The sequence below is a fragment of the Corythoichthys intestinalis genome, chromosome 2 (assembly GCF_030265065.1).
Source record: "Corythoichthys intestinalis isolate RoL2023-P3 chromosome 2, ASM3026506v1, whole genome shotgun sequence".
Lineage (NCBI taxonomy): Eukaryota > Metazoa > Chordata > Actinopteri > Syngnathiformes > Syngnathidae > Corythoichthys > Corythoichthys intestinalis.
Genome location: NC_080396.1, coordinates 40,133,968 through 40,150,239, shown reverse-complemented (window position 1 = coordinate 40,150,239; position 16,272 = coordinate 40,133,968). Strand labels below are relative to the sequence as shown.

The 16,272-nt window shown below is 37.7% G+C and overlaps 1 protein-coding gene across 3 annotated transcripts; it reads right to left on the bottom strand.

Moving 5' to 3' along the window:
* Nucleotides 1-2,378: 2,378 nt before the first annotated feature.
* Nucleotides 2,379-15,961, bottom strand: rbp7a (retinol binding protein 7a, cellular). Of its 3 annotated transcripts, XM_057829789.1 has the most exons (8): nucleotides 15,703-15,961; nucleotides 15,418-15,560; nucleotides 11,335-11,518; nucleotides 10,637-10,761; nucleotides 10,026-10,358; nucleotides 3,687-3,865; nucleotides 3,511-3,612; nucleotides 2,380-2,974 (listed from the first exon to the last, which is right to left on the bottom strand). In XM_057829789.1, the coding sequence occupies exons 2-8, from the start codon at nucleotides 15,530-15,532 to the stop codon at nucleotides 2,915-2,917; spliced, it is 1,098 nt and encodes a 365-aa protein (XP_057685772.1). In that variant the 5' UTR covers nucleotides 15,533-15,560; nucleotides 15,703-15,961; the 3' UTR covers nucleotides 2,380-2,914. The 3 variants fall into 3 exon arrangements, 2 of the variants coding, with proteins under 2 accessions (XP_057685773.1, XP_057685772.1); XR_009062521.1 differs by lacking the exons at nucleotides 2,380-2,974; nucleotides 3,511-3,612; nucleotides 3,687-3,865 and adding an exon at nucleotides 10,857-10,896 and having other exon boundaries at nucleotides 10,213-10,358; XM_057829790.1 differs by lacking the exons at nucleotides 10,026-10,358; nucleotides 10,637-10,761; nucleotides 11,335-11,518; nucleotides 15,418-15,560; nucleotides 15,703-15,961 and adding an exon at nucleotides 4,707-4,817 and having other exon boundaries at nucleotides 2,379-2,974.
* Between the last annotated feature and the right edge of the window lie 311 nt (nucleotides 15,962-16,272).

Here is a 16,272-nt window from a genome sequence, read left to right as displayed (position 1 = left end):
TCATTGGAAAGCTTAAAATATCAATTTTCTGTGGGAAGAAAAATTTTGAACAGGGGGGCATTTAAAAAAATTTTTAAAAATTAAACAGCAAAACCCGACCTGGAGGCGAGAGCACGCGAGAGCAGAATTAAAGCCGCCATGATTTTAACGAGATACTATCGTGTACTTACTATGTAGCACAGGGGTGCTCAAGTCCAGTCCTCGAGAGGCCCTATCCAGCTTGTTTTCCATTTCTCCCTCCTCCAACACACCTGACTCAAATAATCAGGATCATTATCAGGCTCCTGCAGAGCTTGCTGGTGAGTTGATCATTTGATTCAGGTGTGTTCAAGGAGGGAGACATGGAAAACAAGCTGGATAGGGGCTCTCGAGGACAGGACTTGGGCACCCCTGATGTAGCATGTATCATCGAGTGCCAAGACACAGGTGTGAATGGCTACAGCCAGATTTTCGGGGGATTTTATGGGTGAAACATGGTAATATAAGAAGGGTCGTGATGCAGAAATCGCAGACATCAAGGAGTGGTCGAGATGTTCTTTTTAATATATTTACCCTTTTAAACATTTTTTTCAAATTTTCTTTGTTTGGATCGATCATTTATCATCTGACATATTGGGGAAAATGTGACAGTAACAAAAAAATACAATTGATCAATAGTTATGAGGTAGATATCCGTGACTTTTTTACAGATGCCATTTTTTTCATTGTGACATAATTTGTTTAAAAGTTTAAAATATGCGAGTGAATAATTTTTTAAAGTGTTTTTTTTTTAAACGAAATATTAGACATCAATTAATGATTCTAAGGTAAAAATGCCAAACATTTTGATTAATAAATATAATTACTTACCTTCTTTTTATGGCTGGGGTTAAAACAAAAGCGGTTGCGCGACGTCTGTAAACGGGGGTCTCCAGGGTAAAAGGGACAAATTAAAAATAGTTCGGGGGCTATATGATTGTTCATTGTACTATTTCTATTATTGTCGATTGGACTATTTTACTATTACGACTATTTTACTATAGCTGTGATTAGCTGGCGACCAGCCTAAATTGTCGTATGCACCCAGGCTTCAGCTAACCCTAAATGTTTAATGAATCTTTAGATATCGTCGAATGAATGACAGCCATGATTCAAACACAACTTTAAAATAAGTCATGTATATTTATCTTTTACAAATCAATTCAAGGTAAAATTGCTACTTGAATTTGCTGTAGAATGATATCATAGGCCTGGAAACTATGTGCTTTAATAGATTAACTGTAATCAACAAATTACTGAATACCACCACCCTCCCCCAAAATAAAATAAATAAATAAATAAATAAATAAGTTTGATGTATATTTTATATTAGGGGTGTGACAATATATCGAAATGGTGATATATCGTGATACTTTGTATCCCAAAAGGTTATCGATATGCTCCTGCCAAGAATCGAGATATCGTTTTAAAAAGGTGTCACTGTTTAAAAAAAATTAAATTAAATTAAAAAAAAGGGGAACCAACAGGTTGCTACCAAAATCTTCCACCATAATAGTGTCTCAGTTAACTACAAGGCCGCACTGATGGTGCTCGACGCCCAATCATTTAAACTGGGAACGTTTGTTCATTCGAATCCAGAGCATTTACAGTTATTCTGTCTGATTGTCAGGGCATTTACAGGTCACTTGCTGTTCATTTTGGGGCATTTACAGGTCATTTCCTGTTGAGTTTGAGTCACTGCCTATTGATTCGGTTGGTTCCCAGGTCACTTCCTGTTCGGTAACTTCAAATAAACAAGAAGTGACCCATAAAATACCCCAAAATCAACAGGAAGTAAATGAAAATCAACAGGTAAATGACCTTAAATTGCCCAAAATTACCTTATTGCCTGGCATTGGCTGTCACTGATGGCCATAGACGTTTAATCCGTTTGAAGTGGGAGTTCAAATGGATTGGACGTCTACAAGTGATAAACTCATTCGAATTCACAGCAGAAGCTTTTTTTTCTGTTCATTAGTTCTTTGTACAATATCCTAGAATGATTTCCTGACCAATGTATCGAAAATCGTTGTTTCGCCATATCGTCAGATCATCGTTATCGTGAGCTTTGCATAGAAAATCATATCGTGAGGTATCAAGAGGTTGCCACTCCTATTTTAAATTGTTCTGGACAGTAAAACCAAGGAGCTGCGAGCGTGTTGAGAGACTGTGAGCGTTCATGTTGTTAATGCGGTATATTGTGTTTAATTTCATTCTTGAGTTGGCAGTCTGAAAGTAAAGAGAATTTTGACCGGACACTGTCTTCCTTGATCTTGCCATAACATGACAAATATTTTTTTGTTTATGCTTTACAATAAATCAATTACAAAACATTCACTGAAACATATTATCAAGTATACATAGACAACAGAAGCTGCGGGGTCAGCATCTTTAATTGAAGATATCCCCGACAATTTTCCCTCATTCATAGTATTTTATTGTGTACAAAAATATAATTAATGGAACATTTCCACTTAAAGTACATCATTTAACTGAAGGCTGCTTACTGCTATGGCTCTACATGGTGTTGTGAAACAGGTGCTAATGGAGCAGCTGTCTTACTGCATTTAAGACATCAGTGTTAAATAAAAACATTTCAATAATAGACACTTCTTTAAAGCTAATTCATTAAGTAATAATGTAATAATCATATTCTAATATATATAAATAAAGCTGAGTAATAAATATTTTTTTCTGTGTGTTGAGGGGCTTGGGGGGTAATATTAACTCATTGCCTGCCATTGATAACAATAATTCGCGATGGGCCAGTTATTGCCTGTGGGCTGTTAGTTGCTTGCCACAACTTCATGAGTTAAATATTTTTGATGCATTGGTTAACACAACTCATTTTTCTCATACTGTATGTCCATTTTTTTAAAAACAATTTTTCCTCTCTTTAATCATTGATCTTCTTCTTGAAAACTTGCTTGCAGATTTGTCCTTCACAGTACAGCTCCTGAATGCATGACAAGATTATGTTACATTTGGTATTACTGTACTGTACTGTACTGTACTGTCTTTTCATTAGCACTTTAGGGCTCAATGACAATTTGGTGCAGATGCAGGTAATGGCGTCAAAGTCTAAAACTTTTTCACTTTTGCTAACATTACAGGAGCCTTTCTAATTTTTCTCAATGACTAAAGCACACTGTACATTTGCCATCTACATCGGGGTCTCCAAACCAGTCGTCGTGGGTCGCAGTGGGTCCTGGTTTTTGTTCCAACCGATCCATTACAGAAAGTTGAACCAATGGGGTTTCTGCTAAAACAAGCAGAACCTAACTGCAATCAACTAATTATACTATTTATAATTACACTAATTATATACACCAAATTGGTGAAGAAGTGGTGTCTTGTTTGGTCGAAAAGAAATCCTGCACCCATTGCGGCCCAGTGCGGAATAATTTGGAGACCCCTGATCTACACATTACATAGATAAGATAAAAATTAAAGAACACATATTGCAATACTTGTGTATAAAAAATGATGTACCAGGTGAAGCTTGTCTTCTTCAATCCAGTGACACCACCCCCTGTTCTTCTTCTCACCAGTCTGTTCACACACCAGCTTGTTCCCCTCCCACCACACCAGCGACTGTGCGGGACAGGAAAATGGTGTCAAAATCCAAGGCAAGGCTCTCAATCATTCATTTGACCACTCATATTCACCTTCATGTGCCTGTTGTCCAACCCCTCCGTAAACTCCTCAAACTCTTGACCCACTTTGAATGACAATGTGTAGTTCTTGAAGGTGCTGCATGTTTTAATGATGTATAGGTCGCCCTGCTGTTCAATCAACTTCCTCATCTTCAACTTCAGAGCAATCATTCTCAAACAAGCACCGATACCTGGGAAAAAAGTTGATGATGTAGATGATGAGGATTGAGGGACACATCTCTTAAGACATACTCAAACTAGGCCACTATGTGCCTGTAATCATTTCTTCAAATACTGCTGCATTGTTTTTCAATTGTTTAAGGTACAGAACACTCAATAACTGGTTATATGGTTCTATTCAGAATGAAATAGTCACATCACAAACTAAAGTTTAACTCGTTCAATGCCATTGACAGTGAAAGAGATCAACTTCATTTCATCTGGAATGGCTGGCAGTAAGTGATCATGTTTCAAAAATTAATCTAGTCAGTCAGGCCTGAGACAAAAAAATGTATATACATCCCTAGAATCCACCTACCAAATTCGATTCTGAACCATCCGTGAATAATGGAGGCGTAGCAATTTTAATTCTGCAAGTAATTAATGAAACTAAACAGCCCTGACCCGAGAGAAACTTTTTGACTAAGATAGCGAATAAAAAATAAAAAATCTGTCCCCAAGAATCAACGCGTATACTGTAATGTACATCCGTAGAACATACTGTACCTACCAAACTTCATTCTGATCTGTCCACGAATACCTGAGGAGCAGCAATTTTATTTCGTGTCTTCTCCAAGAAGAACAAAGTCAGTGAAATTTTGGGACCTCCATCGGGGCGGTCTAACACAAAAAGACTAACATAGTTCCTCCAGTAAGTGCATAGTTTCCCTCCGCATTGTATGTTCCGTACGTTTAACCATGTACTGTACAGTATTTGTACGTTCTAGAACAGTTCTATCCTGCACTGCAAGGGCTAAAAAAAGACAGACAAAATGACAAGTCAACACTGAGAAAGTATTGGCAGTATATTACCTAACGCAATCATGTAGCCGTTAAAGTTGTAATTGCTGATCATGTCCCATGTCCCACAAAATCTTGCAAGCATTTTTGATGAGCCTTTATATGGTGTTTTGAACTCCAAGAGCAAACTGAAACTACTAATTCAAAAAGACGCTACATGTAATAGAAGTAGGCGTGCCCTTATTCCATTTTAGCAGAGATGAGCTCTAACGGGTGACAAGTTAGACTGGTCCAATTATGTACACTGGTATGAAAAACTATCTAAACCTTTTGGAATTTCTCACATTTCTGCATAAAATCACCATCAAATGTGATCTGATATTTGTCAAAACCACACAGATGAAAAAACAGTGTCTGCTTTAACTAAAACCACCCAAACAAGTTTTCATATTTTATTGAGGATAGTATGCAAACGATGACAGAAGGGGGAAAATAAGTAAGTGAACCATCTCATTTAATATTTTGTGGCCCCCCTTGGGCAGCAATAACTTCAACCAGACGCTTCCTGTAGCTGCAGATCAGTCTGGCACACCGATCAGAACTAATCTTGGCCCATTCTTCTCTACAAAACTGCTGTAGTTCAGTCAGATTCCTGGGATGTCTGGCATGAATTGCTGTCTTTTGGTCATGCCACAGCATCTCAATGGGGTTCAAGTCTGGACTTTGACTTGGCCACTCCAGAACGTGTTTTTTGTTCTTCTGAAACCATTCTGAAGTTTATATACTTCTGTGTTTTGGATCGTCTTTTTGCAGCATCTATCCTCTTTTAAGCTCCAACTGTCTGACAGATGGCCCCAGGTTTTCCTGCAAAACATCCTGATAAACTTTTTAATTCATTCTTCCATTAATGATTGCAAGCTGTCCAGGCCCTGAGGCTGCTGCCTCAAACAGCCCCAAATCATGATGCTCCCTCAATCATGCTTCACGGTGGGAATGAAGTGTTGATGTTGGTGAGCTTTTCCATTTTTCCTGCACACTTGATGTTGTGTTTTACTCGAAAACCATTCCATTTTGGTTTCATCAGTCCACAAAATATTTTGCCAAAACTTGAGTGTCCAAATGCCTTTTTTCGAACATTAAACACGCATCGTTTTTTCAGACAGCAGTGGCTTCCTCCATCTAGTCCTCCCATGAACACCATTCTTGGCCATAGTTTTACATACAGTATAGTTGATGTGTGCACATAGATATTGGACCGTGCCAGTGATTTCTGTCTTTAGAAGACACTCTAGGTTTTTTTTTAACCTCTGTGAGTATTCTACGCTGAACTCATGGCGTCATCTTTGGTGGGCAGCCACTCCTTGGGAGAGAAGCAACAGTCCAAACTCTCTCCATTTGTCGACAATTTCTCTGACTGTCGATTGATGAACATCCAGACTTTTAGAGACGGTTTTGTCTAAAACTATAAGCTTCACCTTAGCAGCCATTGCTTGCGATTAGTCACAGGACAAATTAAGTTGTTTTGGCTGCAGGCCAAAAACCACACTTGCTGAAAATGGTATAGTTGAAAGAGACAGTCATCTGTTCAGTTCAAAAGACAAAATTACTGTAGACAGCCACTGACGTTATAACTGGGGCATGCAGTTTGACAGAACAATATAAACTTGACAACTGTTTCCTCGTCAGAATTATGCAGGAAGTACCAGATGTGTTAAAAACTTAACAATTGCTTCCTCATTAGAATTATGCAGGAAGTACCAGATGTGTTAAACAACTCACTGAAACCTGACTTTAAACAACAACTCTTTTAGGATGGCAGCTTGTTTAACTTGTTCAACATTTCGGAATCAATGTAAAATGAACCAAAATAATAGCTAAAAAGTAGTATTTTGGATACTCCGAGTATGTTAGTTAGGTGGTGATTTCTAACAAATGTGTAAATTAAGTTCCTGTAAAAAAAAATGGCCACGTGCAAGTGTTGCAAACAATGTTGCCAAATTTTAATTGCTTCAAAGAAATCCCCCAGTATATAAAACTGCAAAAATTTAAGTTTTCTCTGCAGTGGCAGCCGCTGAATACTACAAACCTGTGGCCCACTGCAATCAATTAAACAGTGGGTTGTCCAAGAATTGTAAGACTTATAAATAAGCCTATGCCTCTCTGATGCTTATTCATCAAAGACAGAGTTAATAAACTATCAAAGCCTTAAGTAGCTTAATTTACAGATCAAGGTTATCATTTTTCTTTGTTTTTTTAAGTTTTGGTTGCAGGACAAGTAAATTGACTCACAAACTGCAGGTTTTAGCATATTGTACTGTACAGATGTGGATTAGTTAAAATGTCCCCTAATTCTGGAATGACCCACTTCTTCAACAACCTAAATACTGTATAATGTTATGCCTTCACATCCTGATATAATTGACCCACCAGAACTAGAATGCAATGCAGAATGAAATTTGAGACATAGGTTTTGCACTTTAATTCCAGGATATAGATAGTGTTAATATTTGTTCAGCATTCACCAACCTAAAATAAAACTCGCTTTGTCTTTCTTGTACCTAAAATTAAGGGGGAGAAACAAAGTCAGAGGAAAACAATCTGAAACCCGAATTTTTTTTCAATATTATTTTCAGGCCATGTTATTAAGCCCTTAGTATGTTGTGATTAGGGTTGAATGATATTGGAAAACACTGATATTGCAACTTCTTGGACATTTGCGATATATCGCGATATAAAAAACTAGAAGAATTTTGAACAGAATACTTGAATAGCCGAATAGGGTTAGGGTTATGGCTGGGGCATAGACATCATCATTATTGACGGGTCAGCTCAGCCATTCACTGCGCAACTGCTTCAAGCAGGGGGCTGCTCACATCAAGAGGCGCTATTCACAAACACACGCACGCAGCTCACTAACGGTGGATTTCGGTTCAAGAAGTGCGAAAGCTGTAGCACATACAAACAGGAAGTATTTTCTCAGGAGTGATTTGTTCGAGGATTCAAGGTAATTATTATATTTTTCGGCGGCGCCACAGGGAACTTAAAGACAAGCCACACATTCGACATATTTACGTAAAATAAATGATATCTGCACGTTTTTTTTTTTTTGCTTTCAACCAAGAATCAAGACTGTTTTATGTTCATATCTATAAAGAATTCAGGGATTTAAGCATTTATTCACAAGAATTTTCAACGAAAAAAGCTCTTTGTCTGTGATTCCACTCAGTCAGCTTTGACGGCCTCACCAACAATGCAGGCCCCCTATTTATTGGCCCCGTGCCCCGTCAATTACATTATGAAGTCTATGGTTGGGGGTCCGATGTAGAGGTTAGATCTTGTGCCCGAACCCGACCCGAATTGAGCATTCTCGTTCGGGTCGGGCCGCCGTGCCAGACTAATACATTTTTTTTTTAAATGGAGAGCAGGCTCTCTGTATTGCACATGAACGCCGTCACGCCGCCCGCTTTTCCTTCTTGTCCTCCTGCTGTAGCACTTGCGCACGGCCGAGGCACCGCCCTCTTTTTCATTTTCTCCTGTTCTGGCGCTTTCCGCGTGTACACAACTCCACATCCTCGTGGTACTTCTTTTTCAATATGGAGCAGCGAGAAGTTAAAAACAAACCGAAGACGGGGGAATGGAGGAGGCAAGAATGCACCGGTAGGAGTGAGGTGTGGAAAGAATTTCAATTGATCGTGGAAGATGCAACAAAAAACTGCAAACAAATATATACCCAAAACTTTCAAAGTTGGCAAGAAAAAGTGTTGTGCATCCCTGCAAGCAGCAGCAGCGAGAGAGTTTTCAGCGCTGCAGGCCGCACAATAAATCAGCGGAAAACGTCACTGAAACCTGCCAGTGGACGCAATCTTATTCCTGCACGACGACGACCAAAAATAATATAAACACTGTAAGTAAGCCATAATATCCTGCTGTTCAAATCGCCATTTTTAGTCCGAGCTGGTCTAATTATTTCCCTTATTTCACAGGAATAAAGAGCAGGACATGAGGCCGCAAGTTGCAGACTGCAGTCAAGGCCAGCCCGCAGTTTAAAAGCTTTTATTTAATTTGTATTTTTTTATAATTTATTTTTTTTTTGTATTGTTGTCATTACAATAAAGAATGTTTTTTCAAAGCATTAGGTTTTTTTTTTTTTTTTTTTTTTTTTTTGCTGCTGTTCCTTCTCCTTGTCAGAGAGGCGCGTCCATGTGAGAACAATATCCCACACACTCAGAAATATATTTAACAAACTTTCCCAGCGTTATTTCGTTGTGTAAATGCTTTTATAATTCTCATAAAAATATGTAGACTATTTAAATATTGAGTAAACTTGCATTTCTTTCTGACAACTATGAATTCGTTACGAAAGACACTTTTATTTATGCACACAAAGGCAACACAAATGTGATCCTTTTGAATCTTCTCTGTCTGCAAAACCGCATTTAAAAAAAAAAAATTTAAACTTTCTCTGCGTTATTTCGTTGTGTAAATGTTTTTATAATGATCATAAAAACATGTAGACTATTTAAACATTAAAAAAAACTTGCGTTTTTTTCTGCCAACTCGAAGAAATGAAAATAAATTGCTGCTGCATTTTTCTTTTCGCGTCACTCCAACAAATAAATACATTTTTTTAAAAATCGGGTTTTTCAGGCTCGGGCCTGCAAATCTAGTTAATTGATCGGGCTCGGGCCGGGCCTCAATACCAGCGGGCTGTGTCGGGTCGGGCTGGATTTTTTAGGCCTGAACTAGGCTCTAGTCCACAGGTGTCAAACCGATTCCAGAAAGGGCCTAGTGGGTGCTGGATTTTGTTCCAACCGATAACGTGCGAGAGTTTAACCAATGAACTTCCTGCTGAAACAAGCAGCAACTGACAAAGTTTAACTGATTACACATGTAAAAGATCTAATTGGTGAAAAGGTGTCCTCTTCATTGGTTGGAAAGCAAACCTGCACCCACTTGGCCCTTTCTGGAATCGGTTTGACACCTGTGCTCTAGTCCGATGGCTGTTTAGCATGAGGAAGGGAGAGGCTGTGTGGAGCACGAAGCCGTTTGCGGCTTTAATGAAGCAAAACTTTGCAAACAAGTTTGCATGATCAAAAAAAAAACAAAAAAACAATCGCACTACTTGCGATGGGACTATCGCGCATGCGCACACCGCGATGGTGATGTTCAAAGTTCAAATGATATCGCGCAGGCCTAGTTGTGATTTTTGAGTATACCCATATCAGAGTTTTACCAACACTTTGTACAGTAGCACTTCAAATACTCTGTAACTGTACTGCAGTGTAGGGCCTGGCAGAAGTGTCCTTGCCCCCTACAACTACAATTAACTTGAGTTGGCATGTGTGTATTTCTGCAGGGGTGCAAGAACCACGCCAACATTTTTTTGCTCACTCTCAGCGCTGTAGAGCTGGTGCTCACAGATGTAGCGGAGCACACTGTCTGGAAGGAGGTATTTGACACTATGACCACGGCGCAGAGCCCGCCGCACATGCGTTGCAGAAATGTCATTGGACACCCACTCAGGGACCACGTGAATGTTCTTGCGGTGTCTCCACAGCATGTCTGACCGGTGGATGAATTTATGGGGGTCGCTGCCACAGCGCGTGATGCACACCAAACCGAAGCGGCCCACTATCTCGTCGATGTCCTCTTGCTTCCACAAGTTGGGGATCCCAAAGGACTCAAGGACATCGGCACCGCATAGCAGCATCAGCTGAGTTGCTCCTGAATTTCAAGGAGACCATTTGTGTTACTCAGACTGTTATTAATTTCTTAGTTATTTACTTTACATTTGCAGACACACAAAAAAAAAATCAAATTGGGTTCATGTGTGTTGAAATTGGAGGGACAAAAAAAAACTAATTTGCTTTGGGAAAAGGATATTGTAACATTAAACAAATGCAAAAAAGTGCTGGGAATACAGACTATCATCAAGGTATCCTTAACATTTTGGTGGCTACTGATGGCAGTACAGTACAAACCTAAGGCATTTTCTGGCATACCTCTTGTGTTGTTATTTGAGGCACTCTCATCATTATTCTCTTCAATTCGTCTCTTTTTGGCATACTTGACAGTGTCTACATCGTCACCATCTTGTTCAACCGCTGATAATTTTGAGTAGTAATGTCTGAGAACATATAAAACAAGCATACTTTCATTTGTTAAAGTTGTTCATACTTTTCTTGATTACAAATAAAATGGTCTCTAGAGTGTTTACTCAACCTTTTGGTGGGTAGGGTATTTGTCTTTGGTGATGTGTCTGCTGAATGCACAAAGGAAAATACAATGGGATATTTAAGCGCTATTGTTTTCCTCTTCATGCTCTGGGATTTCGTCACTTTGGTCTCAGTCAATGTGGTAACAGCAGCTAGCCTAACGTAGCCGTGGCCCAGCCACTCAGTGAGGGGGTGAACAGTCACTCATTTCAATGACACGATACCCAACCAAAGATCAGGAATTCAAACAAGAGCGAGTATGTGTAATTGTTTACTCTTTCTGTATTTTAATTGAAAAATGTCAGACCGAGGAATAGTTTTCAATGGCTTAAAAAAAGCATGTGTCATCTGTAGTCACACATACAATACACAATTTTTAGAAGTAGATTATTGAATTTATTCCTGGCCACTGTTATCATATTTTATGAGCAATAAGGGCTGAATTTAAGCTAACACATATGGAAGAAAGTAGTCAACTCACTAACCGAATCACTTTGGCTGTCTCCACCCATTCTGGCTGCAAGCTCTCCCAAGTTCCGACTGTGATCCACTCAGAGTCTTCTGTTGCCAGTCTGGCCATTTTCACACGATGGAAAGCCTCAATCAGACCCTTCTTCTTATAGCCATCCCCGACCGCTGACACAATACCTTTCACCACCTTGTAACGACCTTTCAAAACAAAATTTCAATATTCTGTGTGAGTCTCACACCCTCTCAGAAGAAAACCCCTGTACAGGGCAAACTTTTAACTCATTGACTGCGATTGATGGCGCTAAACGTCCAGTCAATTTTGAGAGTCTAGATGTCCATCTCGGATGTCTTGCACCATTAATGGCCGTGAAAGATGAGCATTTACAGCCAGTCCTGTCAGTTTTCCTTCTTTTTCAATGGCAGGCAATGAGTTAAATACTGTGTGTGTGTGTGTGTGTGTGGGGGGGGGGGGGGGGGGGGGTTCTGGAGTGTTATTGAGAGCCATAACCACAGTTTATTTCTTTTTATTATTTTTTTTTATTGTATTAATTTTGTTTTTATTCATATTTGCCCAATTTATCATTTTTTATTCATTAAGAAAACATATAAAAACAATGAGTAATATTTTGGGGTGGGATTCTCTAGTCAACCTACAATACAACTATTACAGTAAAAATTAAATTATTTTCAAATGGAAAAATAGATCTATTTCTTGCACTTTCATGGACAATCAGTCAAAAAATATTGTCTGACAGACAATGTGAATATTTTTGTGCAATATTTTTGTAAATAAATACAGCAACACATTTTTGCGACATTCTTGTAAAGAAATACCGTAAGTGTCAACATAGACACTTTTGTAGTGGGAAACGTCAGTAGCAACCTGTTGGTTTCTTTACTAGACAGCGACAACTTTGTAGGAAGGAGTATTTCACTAACCTACTCGAATACAAAGTAGTGCAATAGAACACCATATCAATGTATTATCCGCTATTAATAATTATATATGGCAGAAAACACAGACAAGACTGAAAAAGCAGTTTCTGCTCTTGCAACCCTCTATAAAGTAAACTGCTGTATTTTAAGCCAAAAAACCTGTGGTGTTTGATAGAACAATATGTCTATACGCTGCCATAGCAGATTCATGGCCCATTAAGCCCCCGAACTATTTCTAATTTGTCCCTTTTACCCTGGAAACCCCCGTTTACAGACGTCGCGCAACCGCTTTTGTTTCAACCCAGCCATATAAAGATGGTAAGTAATTATATTTATTATTCAAAATGCCTGTCATTTTTAGCTTTGAGTCATTATTCGATGTCCAATATTTCGTTTAAAAAAAAAAAAAAAAAAAAAAAACGACTTTAAGAAAATTATTCACTTGTATATTTTAAACTTTTAAACAAATAATGTCAGAATGAAAAAATTGGTGTCTGTAAAAAGTCACGGATATCTGCCTCATAACTATCGCTTAATTGTATTTTTTTTGTTACTTTCGCATTTTCCCCGATATGTTAGATGATAATCGATCCGAACAAAGAAAAATAATTTTAAAAATGTTTAAAAGGGTAAATATATGAAAAAGAACATCTTGACCACTCCTTGATGTCTGAAATTTCTGCTTCGCGACCCTTGTTATATTACCATGTTTCACCCATAAAATTCCCCCCCCCAAGAATCCAGCTGTGGCCATTCACAGCTGTGTCTTGACAGTCAGTGATACATGGCATGCTACATGGAGTTTTAGGATCAAAACAAGGTTAGTACGCGATAATAATTTGTTAAAGTCATGGCGTCTGTAATTCTGCTCTCGCGTGCTCTCACCTCCATATAGGGTTTTGCTGTTTAAAGTTTATTTATTTATTTTAAATGTCCTCCTGTCCAAAAAAATTTCTTCCGCCAGAAAATTGAGATTTTAAGCTTTCCAATTATGTATCACACATGCATATCGGAAAATTTTGAAATTTGGCCAAATTGTGGGTCTCAGAGCGGTATTTCAAGTCACCTGAGTGTTATATATATATATATATATATATATATATATATATTAGGGCTGTCAAAATTATCACGCTAACGGGTGGTAATTAATTTTTTAAATTAATCACGTTTAAATATTTGACGCAATTAACGCACATGCCCCGCTCAGACAGATTTAAATGGCAGTACAGTGAACTGCCCACTTGTTAATTGTGTTTTATGGAGTTTTGGTGCCCTCTGCTGGCGCTTGGGTGCGACTGATTTTATAGGCTTCAGCACCCATGAGCATTGTGTAAGTAATTATAGACATCAACAATGGCGGGCTACAAGTTTATTTTTTGATTGAAAATTTTACAAATTTTATTAAAACAAAAACATTAAGAGGGGTTTTAATATAAAATTTCTATAACTTGTACTAACATTTATCTTTTAAGAACTGCAAGTCTTTCTATCCATGGATCGCTTTAACAGAATGTTAATAATGTTAATGCCATCTTGTTGATTTATTGTTATAATAAACAAATACAGTCCTTATGTACCGCATGTTGAATATATATAGCCATCTTGTGTCTTTCCATTCCAACAATAATTTACAGAAAAATATGGCATATTTTAAAGATGGTTTGAATTGTGATTAATTGCGATTAATTAATTTTTAAGCTGTATTTAACTCGATTAAAAATTTTAATAGTTTGACAGCCGTAGCATGTGTGTATATATATATGTGTATATATATATATATATATATATATATATATATATATATATATATATATATATATATATATATATTAGGGCTGTCAAAATTGTCGCGTTAACGCGTGGTAATTAATTTTTTTAAATTAATCACGTTAAAATATTTGACGCAATTAACGCACATGTCCCGCTCAGACAGACTTTTGGTAAGTTTTACAGCAAGGCTTTTTGTGCTGTCTAACAGCGAACTCTTGTGGTCGCTTTGCGACATGGTTTATTGTTTTCTTGCCAGTTCAATATGGCTGCACGACGTCTCGGGCTGATGCCTACGTTGTAATGTTGTGCTTATATGATCCTTGGACAAGATTTGTCCGTAAGTATGGTTGTTGTAAAGAATGTACATATTATGTTAGTAAGCGAAATGTTATATTTTTTGTATGAGACGCTTTTTGTTTATGTTTAGTGAACCTGTATAGCGTGCTAAGCTAACGTTGTTGCTAATTTTGTAGTTTTATGACGGTCTAAAGAGGACAATGGTTTGAGGCTATTTTATTAATAAATCAGATGAAAAAGGAAGAAGTCTGATTATTAAGCCGTCGTTCACTAGCTGTCTAGCTTTGGAAAAAGTAGACGCTTCGGAGTGAGGACAGCATAGACAGATTTAAATGACAGTAGAGTGAAATGCCCACTACAGTCCTTATGTACAGTATGTTGAATGTATATATCCATCTTGTGTCTTATCTTTCCATTCCAACAATTTATTTTACAGAATATATATATATAATTTACAGAAAAATATTGCACATTTTATAGATGGTTTGAATTGCGATTAATTAATTTTTAAGCTGTAATTAACTCGATTAAAATCATTTGACAGCCCTAATATATATATATATATATATATATATATACACACACTGTAGGAGAGCTGTCCGATCATGACTTTTTAACTGATAACCCAATATTGTCCAGCTCCAAAAATCCGATACTGATATCAAACTGATACAGATATATGTGGTTGTGGACTTAACATATTATTTTTTTGACCAGCACTTGTACAAAGACAGAAGGCTTCGAAATTGACTTTGAAGGGAACATGCATATTGGTCCAAATCCGATGTCGATATTATACAATATCATTCCAAAATGCTTTTATCTGCTGATATTATCAACTAACCGATAATATCTGAGGACATTATAGTATATAATTATTATTGAGACCTAGGCATTCACATATTGTATGTGGACATCGCATTTTGCGTCATGTAGGCCATAATTGTATTCCAAATGTTAATATTTATGCCTATAAGACACGAATTGTGATGTCCGTGTGGACGCTAGGCTATTATTGGGTTTGGCTGAGTTTTTCTTTTTGAATTACCAAAAACAGTCACTTGCCCTAAAAGGATTCTGTACTACTAATCAACCTGTGTCCTCCAGAAAATCTCGGGCCAGTTCAAACATCCTCAGGTGCATGTTGGTGATGGGGTTAAAGGATCCACACGCCAAAAGAACCACTTCTCTTCTCTTCTCGTCCTCCATGCCTCTCTCTGCAGCTAGGTGGCAAACACTTCAACACAAATAAATGTTTGTGAACGTTGAGCATTGACGCACATCAAGAAAGTTGTGTATTTGAACTACATCTCGAAACAAAAAAAAGTGGAAACCAAATGCATAAATTAATTTCTGTGTTTATTAGCGACTGGAAATACCTTTCCTCTCTCGCAGGTCTTGGAGAAATTGCTATTGGTAATATCAGTTTCAAGGTTGTAGGTCAGAATCTCTTTTCCCCCACATTCCCCACCGCTAAATTCCTGTCTAAACTAAAACAACAATTATTCAACTGCATATCCGTGTAAAAATAGATCAATAATAAACCTAAATAGACTAAGTTGAAGCTATGAGTAAATTTATCAACAAAATGTTAAGAAAATAGTTGCATCTACTATTGACCAGATGACTGCACCGGAGTCTGACTGTCGATTTTTAGATATCACATATATAGAGCGTTTGATGCGAATGCGCGCTGTGAGCCAACCGGGTCGGCCATTACAACTTGTCGGCCATTGTTTGTCAGTGCCATTCGATAAACATTAAAAGTAAATGGAGTGTGCACTCGGAAATCGCTATAAATTGCTCAATTTTCAAACTGCTTTATATAAACCCAGAGATGCAGTAAATTAACTGGAAATTTGCTTATATTTATGCTCATTTTTCCATATCCAGCCTGAATCATCACCACATTAATACGGTCTGTAAACCGCGAGAGAACTTTACTGCTT

Coding starts and splice junctions, on each gene's coding strand:
- rbp7a (XM_057829789.1), bottom strand. CDS start 15,532: ATGGAGGACGAGAAGAGAAGAGAAGTGGTTCTTTTGGCGTGTGGATCC. Junction 10,762..11,334: donor GAGACAGCCAAAGTGATTCG/GTTAGTGAGTTG, acceptor ATATGTTCTCAG/ACATTACTACTCAAAATTAT. Junction 3,866..10,025: donor CCAGCTCTACAGCGCTGAGA/GTGAGCAAAAAA, acceptor CTTTTTTCCCAG/GTATCGGTGCTTGTTTGAGA.